The sequence below is a fragment of the Nansenia antarctica genome (genome assembly GCF_963989245.1).
Source record: "Nansenia antarctica genome assembly, chromosome: 14".
NCBI classification, from domain to species: domain Eukaryota; kingdom Metazoa; phylum Chordata; class Actinopteri; order Argentiniformes; family Microstomatidae; genus Nansenia; species Nansenia antarctica.
Genome location: NC_137684.1, coordinates 24,869,010 through 24,890,881, shown reverse-complemented (window position 1 = coordinate 24,890,881; position 21,872 = coordinate 24,869,010). Strand labels below are relative to the sequence as shown.

The 21,872-nt window shown below is 41.4% G+C and overlaps 1 protein-coding gene across 2 annotated transcripts; it reads right to left on the bottom strand.

Moving 5' to 3' along the window:
- Positions 1-640: 640 nt before the first annotated feature.
- LOC308170534 (BTB/POZ domain-containing protein kctd15-like) lies at positions 641-7,498 on the bottom strand (the record flags this gene model as incomplete). 2 transcript variants are annotated; one of them, XM_080545328.1, is made up of 5 exons in its annotated part: positions 641-805; positions 2,220-2,522; positions 4,409-4,553; positions 5,851-6,026; positions 7,472-7,498. In XM_080545328.1, the coding sequence occupies 5 exons, from the start codon at positions 7,496-7,498 to the stop codon at positions 641-643; spliced, it is 816 nt and encodes a 271-aa protein (XP_080401454.1). The 2 variants fall into 2 exon arrangements, with proteins under 2 accessions (XP_080401454.1, XP_080401455.1); XM_080545329.1 differs by lacking the exon at positions 7,472-7,498 and adding an exon at positions 7,153-7,164.
- Between the last annotated feature and the right edge of the window lie 14,374 nt (positions 7,499-21,872).

Below are 21,872 nucleotides of genomic sequence, written 5' to 3'. Positions count from 1 at the left end.
CATACAAAAATCACCATTCAAATGAATTTGTGTACATCATGAAAATGTACTTATCAAGTTAATTAACAATATCCCAAAACTCAGAGACCCTATCATGTCCATGGACGTCTCATAATACAAATATCTACGACACCTGCTGGGTTGAGGTCAGCGTACTGTGTCGGTTACCCTCCAAGGTAAAAATGTGTCTCAAGTAGTCAAAAAATAATTCTGTGAAAAACAAAAAATATTCTTCCTGTGATGGGAAGAAGTGGATGGTTTGTGTGTCTCTGACCTGGAGTCACTATGCTCCTCATCAGGAGGTGGGTCCTGGGCACCACAGGACCTGTTCACCCAGTCCAAAGGGACGTCTCCCCTTACCTTTGGATCAAAAACATCACTAGTGGAAATGGAAGTTGAGCGCAGCAGAAGAGCTCCCCCATGACAAGTTCATCATTCCAGGGAGGGAACCCTTTTGTTTTCTATGGTTCTTGTATATATACTATACAAGTCTGTTTGTCCCAAACCTACATGGCTATTGTTTGGTCAATATTGCCTTTGGCACATGGTTTTTTCTCTCTCCTTCAGACCAAAAGACAATAAGGAAGACTCAGGTCATGTAGTAGATGAGTTGGATTGTTTCGGAGGGGTGAGCTAATCGCTAATCCAGAGGCTCCTGTTTGATCCTGATCGTCGGGGTGCTGCTGATAGACTGACCCCTCCTGAGCTCCCGACACAGGACGTACTCGCTGAACTGGGAGGAGTCGACCCCGCCGCCGCACGACGCCGTCACACTGAAGCCCTTCTGGAAAAGCCTCTCCAGAACCTGCAGAGAGACAAGAACAGAGGGGCACATCACACACAGGCTTCCCACACCTTCTGAAACATCAAATTCAAGCACCTTTCAATGACTTTCAAGACTCAAATTCAAGGACCCAACACGGGTAGTTTGGGTAGTTGGGTAGTTTGGGTAGTTTGAGACAGATCTAGATGAGGATTTATATAATAGGAACTATCCGCTCACAGACAACAATTGAAAAGAGAGGCTTGAATGTGTGAACACTAGATGGTCTCTCGCCTTCTCTACCACAGCACAGCAAAACAATATATTGTGAAATATGTGTGAAGTTAAGCAATACAGAGACTTATTTACTAGTTGACGAGCTAAGTAAAACATTTTTAAATATATATATTTCTTTTTTTTTAGAGAGAGAGAGGGGAATTCAAGCACTTTCAATGACCCATGTCTATTTTCAAAAAATAAAAATAAAAATAAAAAATAAAATATCTCAAATTCACAAACTTTCAAGGATTTCAAGGACCCGTGGAAACCCTGCACACACGGATCCTATCAATACATTCCCCTCATAGACAGCATTCAGCACTGAGTTGATAACTAAGACGAACTGTGTTGAGTCTGCAAAAGTAGAAGTTGAGTCTGAATTTGCTGTGTTACTTAGTTGATTCTCCTGTTTCTGCATTTAGCCTGCCATGTTGCAAAGTTTATTCTACCATGTTACTGAGCTACTGTTGACTGTAGCCTGAATTTGCTTTGTTATGAAACTGAGTCAGTCTACAACGGAAGTACCATATCACCACACATAAGTACCATATCACCATACAGAAGTACCATATCACCACACAGAAGTACCATATCACCACACAGAACCCAGTGAACAAAGAGTCCAAAAGACGTCCTCAGGGAAGCCGGAATGTGGGTTCAGATGACGTCTTTCTAGGACGTCCAGATGACGTCTTTAGGACGTCTTATAGACTACAGAAGACGATTCTGTAGTCCATAAGACGTCCTAGAAAGACGCCATCTGAACCCACATTCCGGCTTCCCTGAGGACGTCTTTTGGACCCTTTGTTTACTGGGAAGTACCATATCACCACACAGAAGTACCATATCAATCACCACATAGAAGAATCATATCACCACACAGAAGAATCATATCACCACACAGAGGTACCATCCCAGTAAACAAAGAATGTGGGTTCAGATGACGTCTTTCTAGGACGTCCAGATGACGTCTTATGGGCTACAGAATCGTCACAATCGTCTTCTGTAGTCCATAAGACGTCCTAAAGACGTCATCTGGACGTCCTAGAAAGACGTCATCTGGACGTCCTAGAAAGACGTCATCTGAACCCACATTCCGGCTTCCCTGAGGACGTCTTTTGGACTCTTTGTTTACTGGGATATCACCACACAGAAGTATCACGTATCACCACCACACCTGCACGGAGTTGAGCCTGCAGTAGCCGTTGAGGGGGAAGCGTATGACGTGCGTGGGGTCCTGGTTCCAGCCGGCGTTCACAGAGTTGCACATGACGTCTCCCGTCTCGGGGAAGATCTCCTCGATCAGCACCTTCTCCCCGCTCAGGGCGATCCTCTCCCCCAGGTCCGGGCTGACCCGCACCACCAGACACTCAATGGCCGGGCTCCTCTGGGCCTCCCGCTCCGCCTGCCAGCGCTCCAGCTCCCGCAGCATCGGCGTCAGTTGGTAGTAGCGCGCCTCTTCACACAGCTGAGGGAAGTCCTGCGACACATTTTAAATGCTTTATTTATATGTATGTTACGGTACATGTGGGAATACGGTACATGTGGGAACACGGTACATGTGGGAATACGGTACATGTGGCACCTAACCCTAACCCTAGTTTTCCCACATGTACCGTATTCCCACATGTACCGTAACATATATATAAATACAAAGTGCATTAAGGACATAAACACTATCAGTGCAATCAGTTCATTGGGAGACATTCATTTTCGTTTGTGAGTGTACAGCAACCATCGTACACATATAATATTAACACAGAGGATGTTTCAAATGTGGGTTAACAGATACAATAGCATTACTGTAAAGCAGTATCTACTCTAAGGGTACAAAAAGCAACGCCGTCCCCATATTGAGCGGCTACCGATAATAGCAGATATAGAGCAATACCTTGCTAACTGTTTAGCCTTTCTCTTGGAGATGTGGGCCATCTGAAGGCCCATAACCACTAGCTTGTGAACATGACCCATTACACAAACTGGTGTACTTGCAGGGTTTGAATTTCAAGGGCAACTGAGATGCTAGACCCGATTATAATATAATATCATTAAAAATCAACATGGACTTCCTGATTGGAAGGCAGTGAAAATATTATGATGGTGGGCCTGGGCTTCTTTTCAGAGCACACCCAAGGGCCGATCTGTAATTTCAACACGAAAAAAACAAAACATACGGTACTGGATACAGTCTTTTTATGCTATCACTCTCTTTGACACGTTGTGTGATGTGTGTGCACTGTACACCCCCATTTCTCACCCACAAGACGACGACGACTCAGTACCCCCGTAAGCTATTCTCTCCCCTGCCTAGTAGAACATCTCCCTACATGTCTTGTATTGTGACGCTTTCACAGCCTTTACAAACACACTACAGCAGACTATCTCTGCGTAATTACAGCTCATGAAAGAGAAAGGGCAGCTTTTTTCTCTCCCTCTCTGCTCCATACTGCTTCTGACAACAAGAATTCTCAGAGCTTACAGAGCGGCTTCCCCCCCCAGGCGTCACTCTGTATCAAAGCTCTCCCTCCTTAGCTCCCCCCCCCCCCCTCGTAGGCTTGCAGCGAGGGATAGATGTGTTTTATAAAAAGGGGCTCTGTCTGCAGGGCACTTGAGTCATCCTGCCTGTGCAGAATAGCAGAAGCAACACTAACTACAGGGAGGTAGATGAGAGGGATGCAATATGCACACACACACACACACATGTCCACACACACACACACACACACACACACACATACACGCTGACACTCTCTCACACGTACACACACAGCCCCTCCTCACACATACATTTAACAAAACACACAGGGCCCCCCTGCTGCAAGCCATGCATGGAATGGATCTCTACTCTACAAGAGCCAGGCCGCAGGTGTAATGGTGCACTGATTTAAGTGTCGCACAGTGAGTGAGTGTCTTGGTACTGGTGTGTTAGGCATGGTGAGCATCGCAGGGTCATTTGATGATCATTTTTCATTTCGCAAAACCAATGCTGAGTTTGCCTTAAGAAAGAAAAGGAGTTGCTATGATTAACTCTGTTGGTTAATAACACATTTAGTCACCCAAATTGTCAATCACTCTAGGGCCAAGGGGTGACTTTATTCACCAGAAATTAATAAATGATGATGCTTCATTTTGTAGCCAATCAAAGTATTGTTGCTAGGTAGATACCATATGAAACATTTGGCACCCTAGGTGGTGAGTGTTCCGGAATAAATAAAACATAGGTGATGTTCCAACAAAGGCACGAGTTAACAAGTTGGCTGAGGCAGAAAAAGACTGGCACCCAGTATGTATACAGTATGTCATTTTTAGGGGCATTTCTGCTGTTTTGAAAGAGTGTCTTCCAATACGTATAAGGTAAAAGGCTACCTTGAAGTCTTCCGGGAGCAGTAGTTTGCAGGTCCTGAGGAAACTGAGGATGAAGCGGAATATGTCTCCATCCCTATCGATGAAGTAGTGCTGCTTCAAGCTGTCCAACACAATCGGCTCTGTCCCGTTAAACAGCCGGCTGATTCTGAAAACAGACAACGGTTTGGAGCTCCTTTAAGTACAGATGAATGAAAAACATAACAAAAATATGTCCAAAGAGCCCTTAAACTGCAGTAATGGACTTCACAGTATGTGTAATATACAACTATTTCAGGCCGAAACATGTGGGAATACTGGACAGATATTACAAAGACTAGATATGTATCCATCTAGTCACTTACGTTTATGTGAAATCGCATCCACTAAAAGCGACAAGGAATTTCATCGCACACATCATCAGTCATAGTCAAGTTATCCTAGTGAGGCATGAGAACTGGCCAACTATTCGTCAACCAAGACAATCCTAGAACCTCTTCATCACATTATGTGATATAATATCGAGTTTATATAATATCCTCTGACTTTCAAGCAAACACACTAAACAATAAAGCTACCCCTCACTCTAGGCAAAATGGAATACAGGTTACATGAATCTCTACTACTACTACTACTCTCTCTCTCTCTCTCTCTCTCTCTCTCTCTCTCTCTCTCGACATCGATGCCAAATGTTCTCTAAAACCCAGTGCTCATCTTTCCTTCTCTGCCCGGGGCGCTCCTTCAGTCTTCCAGCAGGACTCTCACCTCACAGCCCAGGGCCAGCTCAGGCTTCCTCAGATCCACTCTCTTTGTCCTCCAAACAGCAATTAAAATCTACCCTTTTCTCCACTCTTCCCTGCCCTCTCTCTCTCTCTCTCTATTTACTTGCTCTCTTACAAATTGGATATGACGAATGAAAAGGAACCATGTAAAATATATGGGGGGGGACCGATGGCTTCTGTAAGCTTATACGATCGCTGATATTTTCATATTTCGTTCCGTTGTGACTCTCATGACTCAAAATCATGTACGTCATTGAATAATTGTCTACATTTCACTACAAACGTAGTGTGCTGGGTGGAAGTGTGCTATCTACTGAAAGCTCACAGGCTTATGTTAGAAGACCAGTGTATACGGTGTGGACTGACGTCGTGGTATAATGTAGAATTCAACACTAACTTCATCTGTATGAAAGTGAGTGAATAGGCTAGGTGCACGATCTCCACTACTTCCTGAAAGGCACCTTGCATGAACATATCCTGTCTCATCTATTGGTTTAATTGATTAATCAGCTGTGCAATAAACTGTTGGAACACACAGTGCACAGCTGATTAATCAATTAAACCAATAGAGTGAGACAGGATATGTTCATACCAGTTGCCTTTCAGGAAGTAGTGGAGATCGTGCACCTGGCCTATTCAGTTCAAGTTGACCCCTGGTGTCACATCATGAGTCTTCCCCCTTACCTGGACTCTGGGTATTTGGTGAGAGTTGCCAGGCTGCTAGTGTACATGTGCCCCCCTACGTCAATGTGGACCGGGGCGTTGGCTTTGGTGAGCTGGGCCGCTGCAGGGATGCCCTGCGACGCTATGGGAGAGACTGGGGACCGGCTCAGAGACATCCTGGACATGCTCCGTCCCTCCTACAAGGAACCAATGGGAAACAGGAAACAGAACACCATGAAGGACAAGTGAAGTGTGTATGTGTGTGGGCACTGTGCTGTATCTGTCTCCAGTCAGTGGCCAGATAGTGAGACTGACTTGAGATCAGTTCAATACCTGCATGCCGGATAGTGAGGGGATCTTGGTGGATGTCTTGGTGTAAATGTCTACTTTTAATCAAAGGGAGCAGTGTATTGTAATGACTGGTAGATCATGAGATATGGTTCAGACTCTAGTTGGCTATAGCCACTTAATCGAAAAAGATTAAAGAGAAACTGTCTAACAGTGTCAATAAATCCCCATCCCACCACATTTCAGAGATAAGGAGAACGAAGCTTGAATATTTCCAACTTAACATGTAATATTCATGAGCTACAGTAGTTTAGGTTGGCCACGCTGAGGAACAGAGGGCGTCCGGCACCCCAGGCCAACAGGCAAGGGCAGCTTCTGGACTAATTGAACCCTCCCCTCCCCCACCAAGTCTCTCAATTGTAAAGAAGTTCTTTGAAGCATAAAAGGTGAACAGAAGGTGAACTTCATTCAGTTGTTTGGCCGGGGGCGGGTTCCCGGGGGCGGGTGGCCCTGGGCTGAACAAGCAGAGCAGAGCAGACCTCCGAATAATTCTAGGGTGTTGTCTGTCTTCCTTACAAAAACCTAATAAATCGACTTCATATTTTCCCAAAACATATCTCTTCTTTAGATTCTAAAGCTAAGATACTTAAAAAAAAAAAAAAAAAAGAAAGATGATGCTATATGATATTCTAGGTCTACCTTCTACCCATGTATCCTTATTTGAGTAAATTATTTTTAATCAATTAACCATATTGTGAGACTCGCTATAATTGCCCTATTATTACTAACATGTGTCTAGTTACGGATACTGTAGGCTAATCTACAGTATGCACAAAGAATAACAATTTCCCCCAGAGCTTCCAGTTGTTGAAGGAATAAAGCATAGAGATCCATACAAATTCGGGTAGCCCTCCAAATATGCCTATACTGACAACGCCTAAATAAACCAGGGACACCACATTGAAACACTGTTAATAAATAGCCTAAACTACACACCAATACAATTAAATCAAATTGAACCTATACCCACCGTACCGTTTCAAACATTTTAGCAGGTCAGATGCGGTCCGGGGGACGATTCTATCAGTCACTGTTCTTGTTCCCGTTTCAGTATTATATTCGGTCAATGCGCGCAGCAACAATCCGAGTATGATTTCCAAATTCCCAATAATGCCTTTAGGAGGGAGTGCGAAGTCCAAATATTTGAAAACTTTGGGTGGGTTACAAATTCCGGGAATCTACCCCGATGCTAGGATGTTGAATGTGTTGCTGTGTCTTTAAGACTCTGTGCCAGACAGACTTACAGTCGCGCCACACACAGAAAAGCACCAAACGGAGCAAAGCGCGTCCTTACCTGGGACGACAGGGACACAGAGGACATAGGCTATATAACTGTCTTCTCCCCCTTCCAATTTTGATCTGTGAGATATGTCAGCTTTCCGTCGTTTTGCTTATATCCGTCGTTGTCCTCGTCTGATATGCCGTGGAGTCTTTCTAGGAAGAAAGCCAGTCCGTCTCCAAATAAGAGGAGGGCGCTGGAAGAATTCCTGCCCCGGGCTCTCCAAACGGCCCCCGGGCGCAGATTAGGTTACAATAGCGCAGCCTTATTCTCCCGCATCAACTCGCTTCAAGAAGACAATTGTGACTCTTATTCCAAACGTCAATCTGGTTTTACCAACAACATTTCTAAATTCTTATTTCTAACGATCGAGGTCTGTTTCGTAGGTTTTTAAAACGTGTTTAAAATCTGTTTCCGTCGCAGATTAGTGTCATACTTGGAGGAACTGGATTTAGCAATGTGATTGTGAATGAGGCATTTATGAGTAAACTTAAATCGTACTTGTTGATAAAAATGTCTATTTATGGAGTCTACTGTCTATCAATAGTATCAATAGTAGAGTCTAACTGTCCAGATGTAATAAAAACGAGTCGTTAATACAGAGAGCGCGTATAGCCTATCCTGTCTGTCCGATAGTATCCTTGTCTCTCTTCCCCAATAGCTCATATTTTAACATCAAACAAACCCTCTGGCATTGAAGCCAAATGACGTCTATCGTCATGCATTATGCCATTGCAAAAAGCGCCCTTTCAACATGCCCCGGGCCAAATGCGCCATTTCAATTATTGCGCACTGGTAGATGGAGATGTTCCCCGGCCGCAAGGGTTTGCAGGCAAATTCATTTTATTCTTCAAATACTAGCTTGGTTTGTTAAGCTACCGTCACGAGTACCAAAATATGTTTGAGTTCTCTTCCAATTGAACAAAATTGGTCACTGCATGACCATTCATACGATAACCACTTTACGTTCCAGTGCGCACAGCAGTATGCAGTAGGATTCAAAAGCTGTGGTGTCGCTTTTACACGACACCAATCGCCCATATGCTTATATTTACTGTGACAACTGGTGTTTTCATTTATGTTGCGTTCAGTTATGTGTGCTAAACAGTTAGTGAAAGCATACAGTTAGGCAAATGGACGCGAAGCATCTTTACAATAGCTTATTACTGCATTACTGCTTCAATGTATTCCCTATCTTGCGAAGAAATAGATTTGGATTAAAAAAAATACTGCTCCATAATATTCTTCCATTTATTGGACATGAAAGTAAGCATTCTTTCATCAGTTAAGTCAAGCAAAGAAATAGAGCGGTACACACGTCTGTTAGACAGCAAGACTCCAGTGTTACATTCTCATCTTCCATTTGTTTCCTGCCTCAGGGTGAGACTGTGCATGTGTAGAAAGGCTTGATCCTTTTTTCTAATTAAAGAAACCCTGCAGTTAGTTCAATTAGATGAAGTATAGGAAATATGTTGTGAATTTAAAGATTTAAATAGCTTGCAAAGTCACCCCAGGCCCTAGCAGTTCATTTTCTTTAATTTAAAAATGTTACGTGTGTGTGTGTGTGTGTGTGTGTGTGTGTGTGTGTGTGTGTGTGTGTGTGTGATGTGTGTGTGTGTGTGTGTGTGTGTGTGTGTGTGTGTGTGTGTGTGTGTGCGTGTGTGTGTGTGTGTGTGTGTGTGTGTGATGTGAAGGAGGGATGGAGGAGAAGCAGCTCTGTAGTTGTCTGTCCAAAGATGAGCAGGTGAAATAAAAAATAAAGAATATGAACTGAGTCTGCTTAAACACATTTATCTGGGCATATTGATGATTCGAAAGAGCTCAATCTTTCTTACATTTCCTAAGAGGCAGACTTCAGAAATATAGAAAACATAGTTTTCCAATGAAACCAAATCATAACCCAGAATTATTTCTCATTCTGAAAAGTTAACACTGACTGAATTGTCAGTTTTGTTGGTGTATGGAAATAGCTGAAAAATGTTACATTACAATTGAATTGATGTACCAATCAGTGGTAATGGAACAATTTATCAATAACCTTTAATACAGCATAAAACATTGTCAAGAATAATCATAAAAAATATTCAATCTTGTTAAATTGTATACAATAAATTGTAATCTCAACTGCCGCCCGCCCGCAAAATGGTGCCAACTATTGCAAGATCTTCACATTTTTGGGTGTTTCAAAACATTTGCTTTTAACTGTGTAGGACTTGATACTGCAGTCCATACGAGGGAAAACAGAGAGCAGCTCCCGTGCATCCAAGGCCCCCCCCTCCCTCCTGACATTGTGCCTGGGGGGCCACGGCCTCATGGGAGACAAAGGGGAGAGGGGGAGGGCAGAGAGTGCCCTCCAGGAAAGGGGAGTGCGACACTACAACTGTACACATGAAAAGGTGACAGACATTATAATATGTGGACTGGAAGAGTAATGAGAAATCCTGCAGTTGTAGCCTCAGAGGGAACGGTGGATAATGACCATTTTAAAGGCACAATCTGTAATTTGTTCTGTTGTCCAATGGTCACTTAAATGTGGTATACCCATTGAATCTAAAAGAATATGACTTATAAATGCCGATTGAGCTTAGTACAACTGTTGTGTATTATAAATATAAGGTTGTTTTTTTACTTAATTGTGTGTAAACGATGTCATTGTAAACAAACAGTTTTGAAATATGTTTAAAACTAGAATGTCATGGACTGTTAGCCCGTGCATACAGAGCTCTGGCTATGAATTTGACAGTGGTCACTGGTCACATTCCATATCCTCAATCTCCTAAAGGTGCATTTTGCAACTACTTTACACAGAAAAAGCATTTCCATAATCAATATGTGACACGGTCTAGTGTTTTGGTCTACATGTTGGCAACCAATCAAAATGTTCAGACTTTTATTTTGAAACACGGAAATAAATGTCAACGTTGTTGAGAATCACGACACAAACTCGCTAGTCAAGCCAAAATACTGCAACGCAATGGATTCGGTGAGTAATCACTGCTACCTAGTTAACTATAACACTACTTTACATTGTTAGCTACTACTCAATCTTTTCAGTTTGTAAAGCGTCTTTGAGTGTCTAGAAAAGCGCTATATAAGTCTAATGTATTATTATTATTATTATTATTATTATTATTATTAGCAGGTTCACAAAACAAGCTGTGTTAGTTGACTAGCGAGTGTGTCATTTATTTTCAACAACGCGGAAATGTATGAACATTTTTCTAAAGAAACTAAATCAAAAAAAAAAGAAAAGCTGAATCCGCTTAGCCTATAGGCTCCTGAAAAACATTTAATGACAGAGCAAACACGCTACATTACTAGGGATAATAATTACAATGAGCCATTCATTAAAAATAGAAAAATTATATTAGGCTATTAAATCTCACTTAATGAGAAAACTGGCATCTCCCATCGGTCACTATTTGTTGGCTATCTGGTGATATGGACGTCTTTGAGTGTCTAGAAAAGCGCTATAAGTCTAATGTATTATTATTATTTATTATTATTATGGACGTCACTTTAATCCGGCAGTTCTCAAGGTTTTTATGCACCAATCGATTCCTTTAGTCCGTCTTTATCACATTCATTGACGAAAAGGACGACTCGCATGTATAGGTGGAAGGGAACATTCATTGTGAGCACGGAAAATGCGAGTCTCTCACAACGGCTTTGCATTGATGAAACCAGGTAGGATGAACGCGTAGTTCGCTGTCCATTCCTCTTTAAAAGCCCTGTTTCCACCGTCAACTTTCCTCTTTAGACCTTTGGAGAGTGACATGATGTTTCTCTTGCTAGCTAGCAGGTTAAATGTTTAGCTAACTTCACCCGGCACCAAACAACCAATCCAATAATAATGTGACCTTGTAAGTCTGGGAGGAGGGGGGAATCATTATCAGAATGAAACTATGTTAAATAATTATTAGAATAAGTTAGGCTGCGCTACATCGTCAGTCCACACATGTATTATTCAAAACTATGGAAAAGGGTGAAACTACGTTGTTGAGAATCACAACACAAACTCGCTAGTCAAGCCAAAATACAGCAGCGAAATGGATTGGACTGCTACCTAGTTAACTAGAACACTACTTTACATTGTTAGCAGGCTCACAAAACAAGCCGTGTTAGTTGACTAGCGATGTGTCATTGATTTTCGACAACGCGGAAATGTATTCACATTTTTCGAAAGAAAAGTCAAAGCATTAGAACGTAGAACGGAAAATCGCACGCGCGCTTTGCGCACGGAAAGCCACCGGCCCCGATTTGGCCTGAATTTTTTTTTCCGTCAGGAGAATTTCTTTTTTGCTTTAATCCTTGGGCTCCCCCGCACACCGTGATTTAATTCGCACACTGTTTATTACTATTATTATTATTATTATATTATTAAAGTGTGCTATACAAATACAATTTATTATTATTATTATATTATCATTGAGACAAAGTTACTAAAGTACATGGTTACAATAGCAGATGCTAGGAGTTCTATGGTACCTTGGTTATGATTTCCACTGCAGTGGAGGTGGTGGTCGCTGCAGTGGTGGTCGCTGCAGTGGCGGTCGCTGCAGTGGCGGTCGCTGCAGTGGAAGTGGCAGTCACTGCAGCGGTGGTTGCTGCAGCCGGGTTTTTGTGCTTGCACGATTCAAGGTGGTTGATGACGTCCACCCGACGTAAAATTGTTGACTGGCAGTGGATACAGTGATAATGTAACGCTCGGTTACATTGTAACCCACATCTGTGAATGGTATACCCTATAACAGAGCATAGAATTGTAATATTATTATTGATTATAATGATCCTTTTTAAAGTGTTACCTTATTATTCTATGATCATTTGTCAATTGAATATGCTACACAACATCTAAATCATATACCTCCCACAAACATCACAGAAGGGTTAGTTTTGATTCATTGCTCAAATGGAATTGGTCTCTACTGCAACTCCATTTGCATTTCCCAGAGAATGTTGGCCAACTTTACCTTCATGGAAAACTGCCCGGTTGAAATGGCCCTCCAAGTGCCTCTTCACCTTACTTAGAATTGTTGGCTTGAAAACCATTGCATCGCAGAAAGGACAGTGAAACTGCTGGCAGCAGGTGCTGCATCTTTTCAGCTCTGGCAACGACCTTTCTCTCTGACATGTTATATGCATCTAGAAAAAGAAAGGGCCTAATTGGTCAAATTGAACGTTCTTAGATGATTCCACAGACATAACTTTGACCAGAAGACTCTGGATTACCCCCCTGACAAACCCACATATAGCTCATAGTCATACCTGCATATAGCAGAGTTCATGTACAATACTGTAAAATAGCTTATAGACATAGCCTACCTGCATAGAATATAGTCATGTATAATACTGTATAATATTGCTGTATAATACTGCTGTTCATATCCTATACACATATTTACCCTATACATATATTTATATTCACCATTCCTCTTATTTACCATCTCTACATACCTGCATATACAGTATGTTATAATAGTAATAGTTAATATAACATAATTGTTATATTTGGACTCCGGTTACATGCCAAACTTCTTTTCACTGTACTGTACATTGACAATACATTTGAATCGAATCTAATCCAATAACTAAGGCAATTGAAATATAACAGAACTTTAAACTAATGTTGGGCTAACAATTCGTTTTGCAGGGCTGCAAGTGAATACTTAAAATAATGGCACAGTAGCTCAAGTTTACATTGACTATTGGTTAGTACACAATCCCTTGTGGCTTCTATTGTTAATTTTGTTGTCAAATTCCATAAAGCCTGGGTTAGGGCTAGTCACATGTGCTGCAGTTAGCTAGCTACGTAGCTAACCTCAGCTAACAAAGGCCATTAGCACGCTAACCCAGCTAGCTAGGGATGTTAAACTATGTTTGACAAAAGCAACAACATTCCCACTGCTGAGCAGTCTGATAACACACCGCCACACAGTCCTAACCCTAGTCTCACCTGGTCTCACCTGATCTCCAATTTATATCGCTTTTTAAATGTTAAGTGTTAGTTACGCTACTTACCGTACTTTGTCTTTTCTTCCTTCGCCTTCTCAAACTGGTCTAGCTGGCAAGTGCTGACGCTACAAGCTCGTGCTAAACACGTGCAAGGCACATTCCTTTGCGTCCTCGAACTGCGGATTCCTTCGCGTCCTCGAGCTGTTCTGCGAGTCTGCAGCTGGATGAGGCTAGGTGCACGATCTCACTACTTCCTGAAAGGCAACTGGTATGAACATATCCTGTCTCACTCTATTGGTTTAATTGATTAATCAGCTGTGCGGTAAACCGTTGGAACACACAGTGCACAGCTGATTAATCAATTAAACCAATAGAGTGAGACAGGATATGTTCATACCAGTTGCCTTTCAGGAAGTAGTGAGATCGTGCACCTAGCCCATGGGTCACCAACAGGCGGCCCGCGGGCCAGATGCGGCCCACCAAAGCTTTCCATCGGGCCCGCCGAATCTTCATGTTTTTACGGGGTTTTTGAACGTTTATTTTTATTTATTTATTTTTTTCCCGAAAATGAGGGAAATGCCGTTTAGAACATATATCATAGATTCATATAGTTCTTACAATGCAGGAGGAGTCAGACCTACCTCATTCACAAAGCTGCAGCCTTGCTTCTGGTTGGGCACTAAATAGCAGTAGCGAAGCTGAAACTAATTCCCCTCTTTTATTAAATGGAATGCGGCAGACGTAGTGCTATTCTCATGCAAGAATGAGGACAAATTCATAGCTCTCATTTAACATTTCGTTGTATTTTATTTTTTCACATAGCCTACTCATAGGCCTATTTAACATTTCGTTTTATTTTATTTTTCACTCTTTGTTGCTCTTGTTTAACATTTCGTAACATTAACAGTGACTTAAATAACTAACTTCTCAGTCAGAAAAGGAAAAAGATTAACATCACTTAAATAAATAAAAAAATAGCATGGCAAATGATAGGCCTTCATTGCCAGAAATGTTGTTTTCAAGTCGGTCAGTCAAACGTTCACCGCGGCATCCTGGTATCGCCTGGCATCTGTAGCCTATATCAAATAAAACGGTAATAACCAGGTCATTAAATTACACTTTAACAATGAATAAACCATGCCATTTAACATAGCAACAATAAAATCCTATGTCTGCAATACTCACATTTTGTTAATGAGAGAACTAACATCTCCCCTCTGACGCCAACTTCTTAAAATCAGGCTGGAGGTCCTCGTGAATGGCTTCAGATTCCAGCACAAACTTGCGGAACAGGCGATGCTGCGTACTGGAAGTTCCTCTGTTGAAGTTAATTATTTTCATTGTTTTGTCCATAACCTCTTTCAGATCCCCACTTAGTTTGGCACACAGCACGCCAAAATATCTCGATTGCCCCCTGGTGGCTGGTTGGATAATAGGTGTCAGGAGTCTGTTCACACTGATAATAGGCTAATAATCATTAATAGCATTAATTTAGTAAGAAAATGAAAATATTAAACAGTAATATGCTAATAGTACTATATACAATAGTATGCCTAAATAAAATAATTATATATATATATATACGTATATATATATATATATATATATATATATATATATATATATATATATATATATATATATATATATATATATATATATATATATATATTAAAGTCCGGCCCCCACAGTGTATCCTTTGAAAAATTCTGGCACTTGGACAAATATAGTTGGTGACCCCTGACCTAGCCTAACACAAAGTTGCAAAATGCTCCTTTGTGTAAGTCTGATGGAAATTTGGCACCAAGGCAAAATTCTGTTTGAAAACAACAACTTCCTTCCTAATAATGATATAACCCTCGAAATCGACTTGTAGTCTCATTGAAGAGGAAGCAACCAGAAGAAAGACAGAAAGACAGAAAGGCGAACATCGGTGAGTCCAAACTTGTGTTGACCCTATACACTCGATTTTAGAAAGCGCTTTCAGGCAGCAATGTTCGTAATTTAAATATTTATATCAAGGGATCTCATTCCCTGATCGCTACCGATCAAACATAGTCATTAACAACCATTAGAAAGCTTGAATGGTACTTAACTTTGTACCAAAACAAGTGGCAGGCCAGCCATTTATGTTAAAACAAAGAATTGCACCTTTAAGTGGATTACATTTTGTCACATTTTGTAATTTTCCTAATACCCAACATGAAAAATAACACAACATTCTTGGAATTATTACTAAAGGCATCTTAAAACATTTATTCAGAGCAACACTGAAAACTCAAATGTACCTATACATTGGCAGTGATGAGGCCAGGGGGTGGATAATGTTTTATTTTTAACATGTTTGATCGTTTGAGATACAGTGGGGGAAATAAGTATTGAACACATCAACATTTTGTCCAGTAAATGTATTTCCAATTAGCCTAGTCGAGTGAAATTTGCAGCAGACTTTGGTATTAACAATCCAGACCAAAAAAATGGTCCATATTTAAATAAAGTTATGTGTAATAAAGTGGAATGAAACAGGAAAAAAGTATTGAACACACTAAGAAAAAGCAGTACGCCACAGCAAGGAAAGGCAAGGAACCAGCTGAAAACCATAACTAATTAGGAGGTGAACTCTACTCCAATCTGTGCTAATTAATGTCAGTTGGGTTAGAATATATTGATGGGCTATAAAATGATTTTTTGTTATCAAGGTGCCACACAACAAACATCTAATGATGGGTAAAAGCAAAGAGCTGTCTCAAGACCTTCGCAACCAGATTGTTGCAAAACATGAAAATGGAATTGGCTACAGATGTATTTCACAACTTCTGAATCTTCCAGTAAGCACCATTGGGGGCATTATCCATAAGTGGAAGCAACATCACTCCACCATCAACCGGCCACGCACAGGAGCTCCTCGCAAGATTTCTGATCAGGGAGTCAGAAGGATACTTAGAAGAGTAGCCAAAGAGCCAAGGACCACTAGGAAAGAGCTCCAGAAAGACTTGGAGGCAGCACAACTGTGACAGAAAGGACAGTAGGCAATGCACTCCACCGCCATGGCCTCTGTGCACGCTCAGCCCGCAAGACTCCACCACTGAAAAAAAGACATGTTGAAGCTCGTTTAAGGTTTGCCAAACAACATTTGGACAAGCCAGTGAACAGTGAGCATGTACTCTGGTCAGATGAGACCAAAATTGAACTTTTTGGCTGTCACACACCATGTTTGGAGGAGAAATGGCACTGCACATCACCCGAATAACACTATACCAACAGTGAAGTTTGGAGGTGGAAATATCATGGCGTGGGGCTGTTTCTCCTCTCGTGGTACTGGCAGACTTCATATCATTGAAGGAACAATGAATGGAGCCATGTACAGAGAGATTATTGAGATGAACATGCTGCCATCCACCAGGATGCTGAGGATGAGACGTGGGTGGACCTTCCAGCAGGACAACGATCCTGTCATTACAAACAAAGGTTAGGCTTCTCCTCTCCAAAAGTATTGAATTAATTTCAGTTAGTGTGTTCAATACTTTTTTCCTGTTTCATTCCACTTTATTACACACAACTTTATTTACATATGGACTTTAATGTTTAGATTTTTTTGTCTGGATTGTTTGAGTAGTAATTCCAAAGTCTGGTGCAAATTTCACTTAAATAGGCTCATTGGAAATACATTTACTGGACAAAATGTTGATGTGTTCAATACTTATTTCCCCCACTGTATGTGAAACAATGTGTATGCTGTTGGTATATCTGCTCATATAGTCTAGGCCTACCTGTTTCTTTAATTACCAATACGATCCAAAACATGAACTTGATCCACCGGAATACGTCTGCACATAATATACCATACTGCACCCTAACCCTAATTTCACAAGTTTCTCTATTTAATATATTAAATACACTTAATGTAAGACATAACACATAACACACAACTTGAAAAGGCTTGGTTTGTTTTTTGTTTGTTTTTTAAAGTCAATGAAATGTTATACAAATTGTACTTGTTGTGTTTACTTTATACATAACTATAACATACAGTGCCCTGCCTAAATAACAGTGAAGCATTTATTATTATTGTTATTATTATTAATAATAATATATATAATATATATAATATAATCATTATATTATTAAAGTAGAGATCCTTATCTTTTATTTGATGGTGTTTGTGTACACATTGGTTTCACCATTCAGAATTACACCACTTTGCTTTCAGGATACCCAAACGGGACAGATTTATCAATGTCCAAATTAAGCGCTCATATCATATTTAGTAATTGGTGGACAATCCTTTGCATGCAATTGAAGTCTGCGCCCCACTGACCAGACACTGGGTGTCTTCTCTGGTGATGCTCTGCCAGGCCTGTACTGTAACCATGGTGATGCTCTGCCAGGCCTGTACTGTAACCATGGTGATGCTCTGCCAGGCCTGTACTGTAACCACGGTGATGCTCTGCCAGGCCTGTACTGTAACCACGGTGATGTTCTGCCAGGCCTGTACTGTAACCATGGTGATGCTCTGCCAGGCCTGTACTGTAACCATGGTGATGCTCTGCCAGGCCTGTACTGTAACCACGGTGATGCTCTGCCAGGCCTGTACTGTAGCCAATCTCAGTTGTTGTTTGTTTAGTCCTAACATGACTATGCTTGTTGAGGATAACTAGTGGTCTGCACCTTGGCGGCTGGTGATATATTCTGCAGATGGTCTCTGACACATTCAAGCCTCCTGGAGAGTGTTCCTGATCTGTGGGTCTTTCTTGTAGTCTTCCATGGCAGGCCATTTGCGATTACTGAGCTCACCAGTGCTTTTCTTTTCTTTTTAATGATGTTCCAAACTGTTGATCTTGGCAAGCCTAAGGTTTTGGCTTTGCTTTGGGAGTGTAAAGTATGACGTTTTTCCTCTATTCCCTCTTTTCATGAATGTAGAATAATAGGCCACGTCTTCCCTTATCCCCTATGATGCTTTCCCTTACTCCAAATAAGACAATATTTCGATTAAGCTGTTGATACATGATCTGCAAAAAGAAATATTCCCCAAATATTTCAGTTTACATGCAAATGGTGCATACGCTGAGGACTGTGTGGAGAACAACAGTGAGACCTACAGTTTCACTTTACTTTTCATCAAGGCTATTGGAAATGCAACCACATTGCTTTTAGACACTGGTTTTGCCTTTGTGCAAATTGTGAATAACTCCGTCCTTTTTATTCACTAAATAAAAGCCATTTTATTCACTAATTACGCTTGAAAACAGATTACGAGAGGATATCAATTTCTAATTATAGTCAGCAGCGAGGTACTGTTGATGCCATGGAACACACACACCACCACATGACATCCTGTCATCTCACACATATGATGATCATCTTTTTGCATCTGCCAATGTATAGGTCCCAGTATACAGAAGACCTGGCCCCGGAGTTCCCTATAGAGGCCTAGTGAGGGAAAGGACTGGGACTGACCGGCACATCCACCGGCTGATCACCACAGATCACTTAACATTTACATTTTTGTCATTTAGCAGACGCTTTTATCCAAAGCGACTTACAATTAGTCGATTTTGACAACAGTAAGAGTACCGACCGACCGTACATTACAGTCATGGTGAGAGAACCCTTCAATAACAACTGGTGCTATTAGTAGTTACAATGCAAGAGAAAAGGGCAGATACAATACAGATTTATTTTTTTTAAAGAAGAAAAAAAAGTTCTTACTCTTTGCTACTAACTGTACCTTCTGTCTGGCATCCACACTTACACCACTACTAGGCAGTGGCGGACTCAGGCTGTTTGAAGGGCAGGGGCGAAAAGAAAAAAAGGGCACCTACTGCACAACATGGGACCCCATCAGTGCACATGATGGTCAAGTTTAGACCATTGGAAGGGCAGCCAATATTGATTGATTGATTGAGAATGTTTATTTTGGTCCCCTATGCAATTCACAATACAGATATAAAAACAAAAAGTACACAGTCACAATTCTCAATCGAAGGGCAGCCAATAGGGCACATCCTCTAATTTTGCCACTCAAAAGGGCACTTTAGTGCGACGTTTTTCAACTGTGGGGGCACATGGTCAAGTTTAGACCATTGGAGGGGCACCAATAGGGCACGTCCTCTCATTTTCGCCACTCAAAAGGGCATTTTTGCCACTCAAAAGGGCACTTAAGCGAGATGTTTTTCAACTGTGGGGGCACCAGGAGGGGCGGTCGCCCCCCCTGTGCACCCCCTGAGTCCGCCAGTGCTACTAGGCCTATATAAACGGACAGTGTGGGATAGGCCCAGGCCTACAGCTCAAACCACATCCTCAGTCATTCATTTGACTAAATGCATATAGGCTATTCATTTGTATTTGAATGGTAATTGTCCACTCAAAGTAGCCTACAGTTCCACCAAACATTTCCCCCACAATCTGCAAAAAAATACCCTCTCAGTTCTTTTTAGGTCACTGGGAAGTCATTCATCCAACACTGCTGTGTGTTCAGTGTGTTTTAAGTTGTTAGATATCCACTTGTAGACTTACTTGTACTTGCTGGGTTATGTTGTGTTACAGCATTGTCTTGTTATCCGTCATGGCGAGCCTCTCTATGCCCCTACACTCACAGCACATAATTTGACACATACCCATTGTAAAACTACAGCCTAATTCGGTTGTTAAGTCTGACGTCAAACCTGAAATTCTCCGCTCCATAGTACCAGTGTACTACAGCGGTAGAATGACAGTTCAATCGTTTTTTAGACTCGGATCTATTCATACAACAAGGGACACAGCACTATCCCGTTTTCCCCATATTGTCAGGGTCTTCGAGCCTCGGAAAAGCGCTATATAAATATAATGAATTATTATTATTACTGGGGCATTTCGAAGAGAGCGCCTCAGCCAACGTTGGACCCGGAAACACGTCACGACTTAACAACCGAATACCTCATTGCCAATTAGATTTTAGATAAATGTGTGGCCCTTTTTCCGAAAAAAAAGCTAAGGCAGTTCAGGAGAGACCTACGGGTCAGGGCGAGGGTATACGGGGAGTCCCTATCGCACGAACATAATAATAACTTTAATTTATATAGCGCCTTTCAAAAAGCCCAAGGACGCTTTACAGGGGAATGATCGGACAGACAAAACAGAAAACAAACAAAACAAAACTGAAACAATTACTAGGGGCCAAAGGCCTTGGAGAACAGATGAGTTTTGAGGGCTAGTTTGAAGGAGTCCAGGGTGGGGGCGTTGCGGATCACTGTGGGGAGGGAGTTCCAGAGGGTAGGTGCGGCCACGCTGAAGGCTCTGTCCCCAAAGGTCATCTGGATGAGAGTGCACAGCGAGGATTGTTGGGAGGGAGTGGTGAGTATTGGTGACAGAAAAATGGAGACAGAACATCTGCATCTCCCGCAGTTACTTCTCAGAACTATGATGGAGAGTCTCGCATCCTTAACCCTGCGTGTGTTTTACAATTCCCTTTTTGTTGTTACTGTAGGTTTTTGTTTCAAATTGCGATCGAAGCTAAATCGGTACTGAGTACCGGAAATACTCTCACTAAGGTGTATAAATGTTAATAAAGTGTATACACCTCCTCATAGTCCTATAATTCGACAAATAGCTTGATATTCCACATGTTCTATTCGGAGTATACTTACTCAGATTAAGTCCTTATTCTAGGTAACAAACTCAGGAGTTTACATTACTCATGCCTTATTCTGATTATTGGCATAGTCTGAGTAGGCCAATATTGAATTATTAGTGTGCATGTAAACATAGTTATAGTGTCTCTTCTGTAAATGCCACAATATGGAGATTTATATTGACCAGTGTCTTTTTGTACATAACTAGGCAGTACACAAGCAGTAGGAATGACTTCATAGAGGTCACTGTCTTATTGTTCACAGGCATAAATCATGACATACTTTCTGTTGCAGGAGATTTGGACCTATAGCTAAGCCACGCCCCAAAATAGAAATTGTCCAATCATATCACAGCAAAAGTCACTCCAGGCCGAAAAAACTCGGACAAACAACTCGCTAATATCTGATGGTGAAAAGCTTCTAGACTAAATATTCTTGTCATCTTTCAAAAACATGTCTATTACTTACTTGTAAATCAGAAATTTGAACTCCCGCCATTGTAAGTCATTGAATGTCATTCAGTCACGGTCGGTCAGTCAGTCACAGTCAGTGAAGAATTTGAGCGAGCGTTGTTTGTTTGTCGGGGGCGTGGCTTAGCGATAGGTCAATTCATTGCATTCTGCCAATCAATGAAACTCAAGAACATGGTCTGCGAGTGTATCGACATCAAAGTCCACCAGCACCAGTGTCCACTATTCCTATAAAGACGAGGAATAAAGCTGTGCACCTATGTTCAAGTAGTACAATTACATAATTCAATGACCCAAAAAAAAAGACAAAATTCTTTATCACACATTCATAACACAATAATTAATATTTCACATTAATGTGTCTGCAGTGCTTATTCA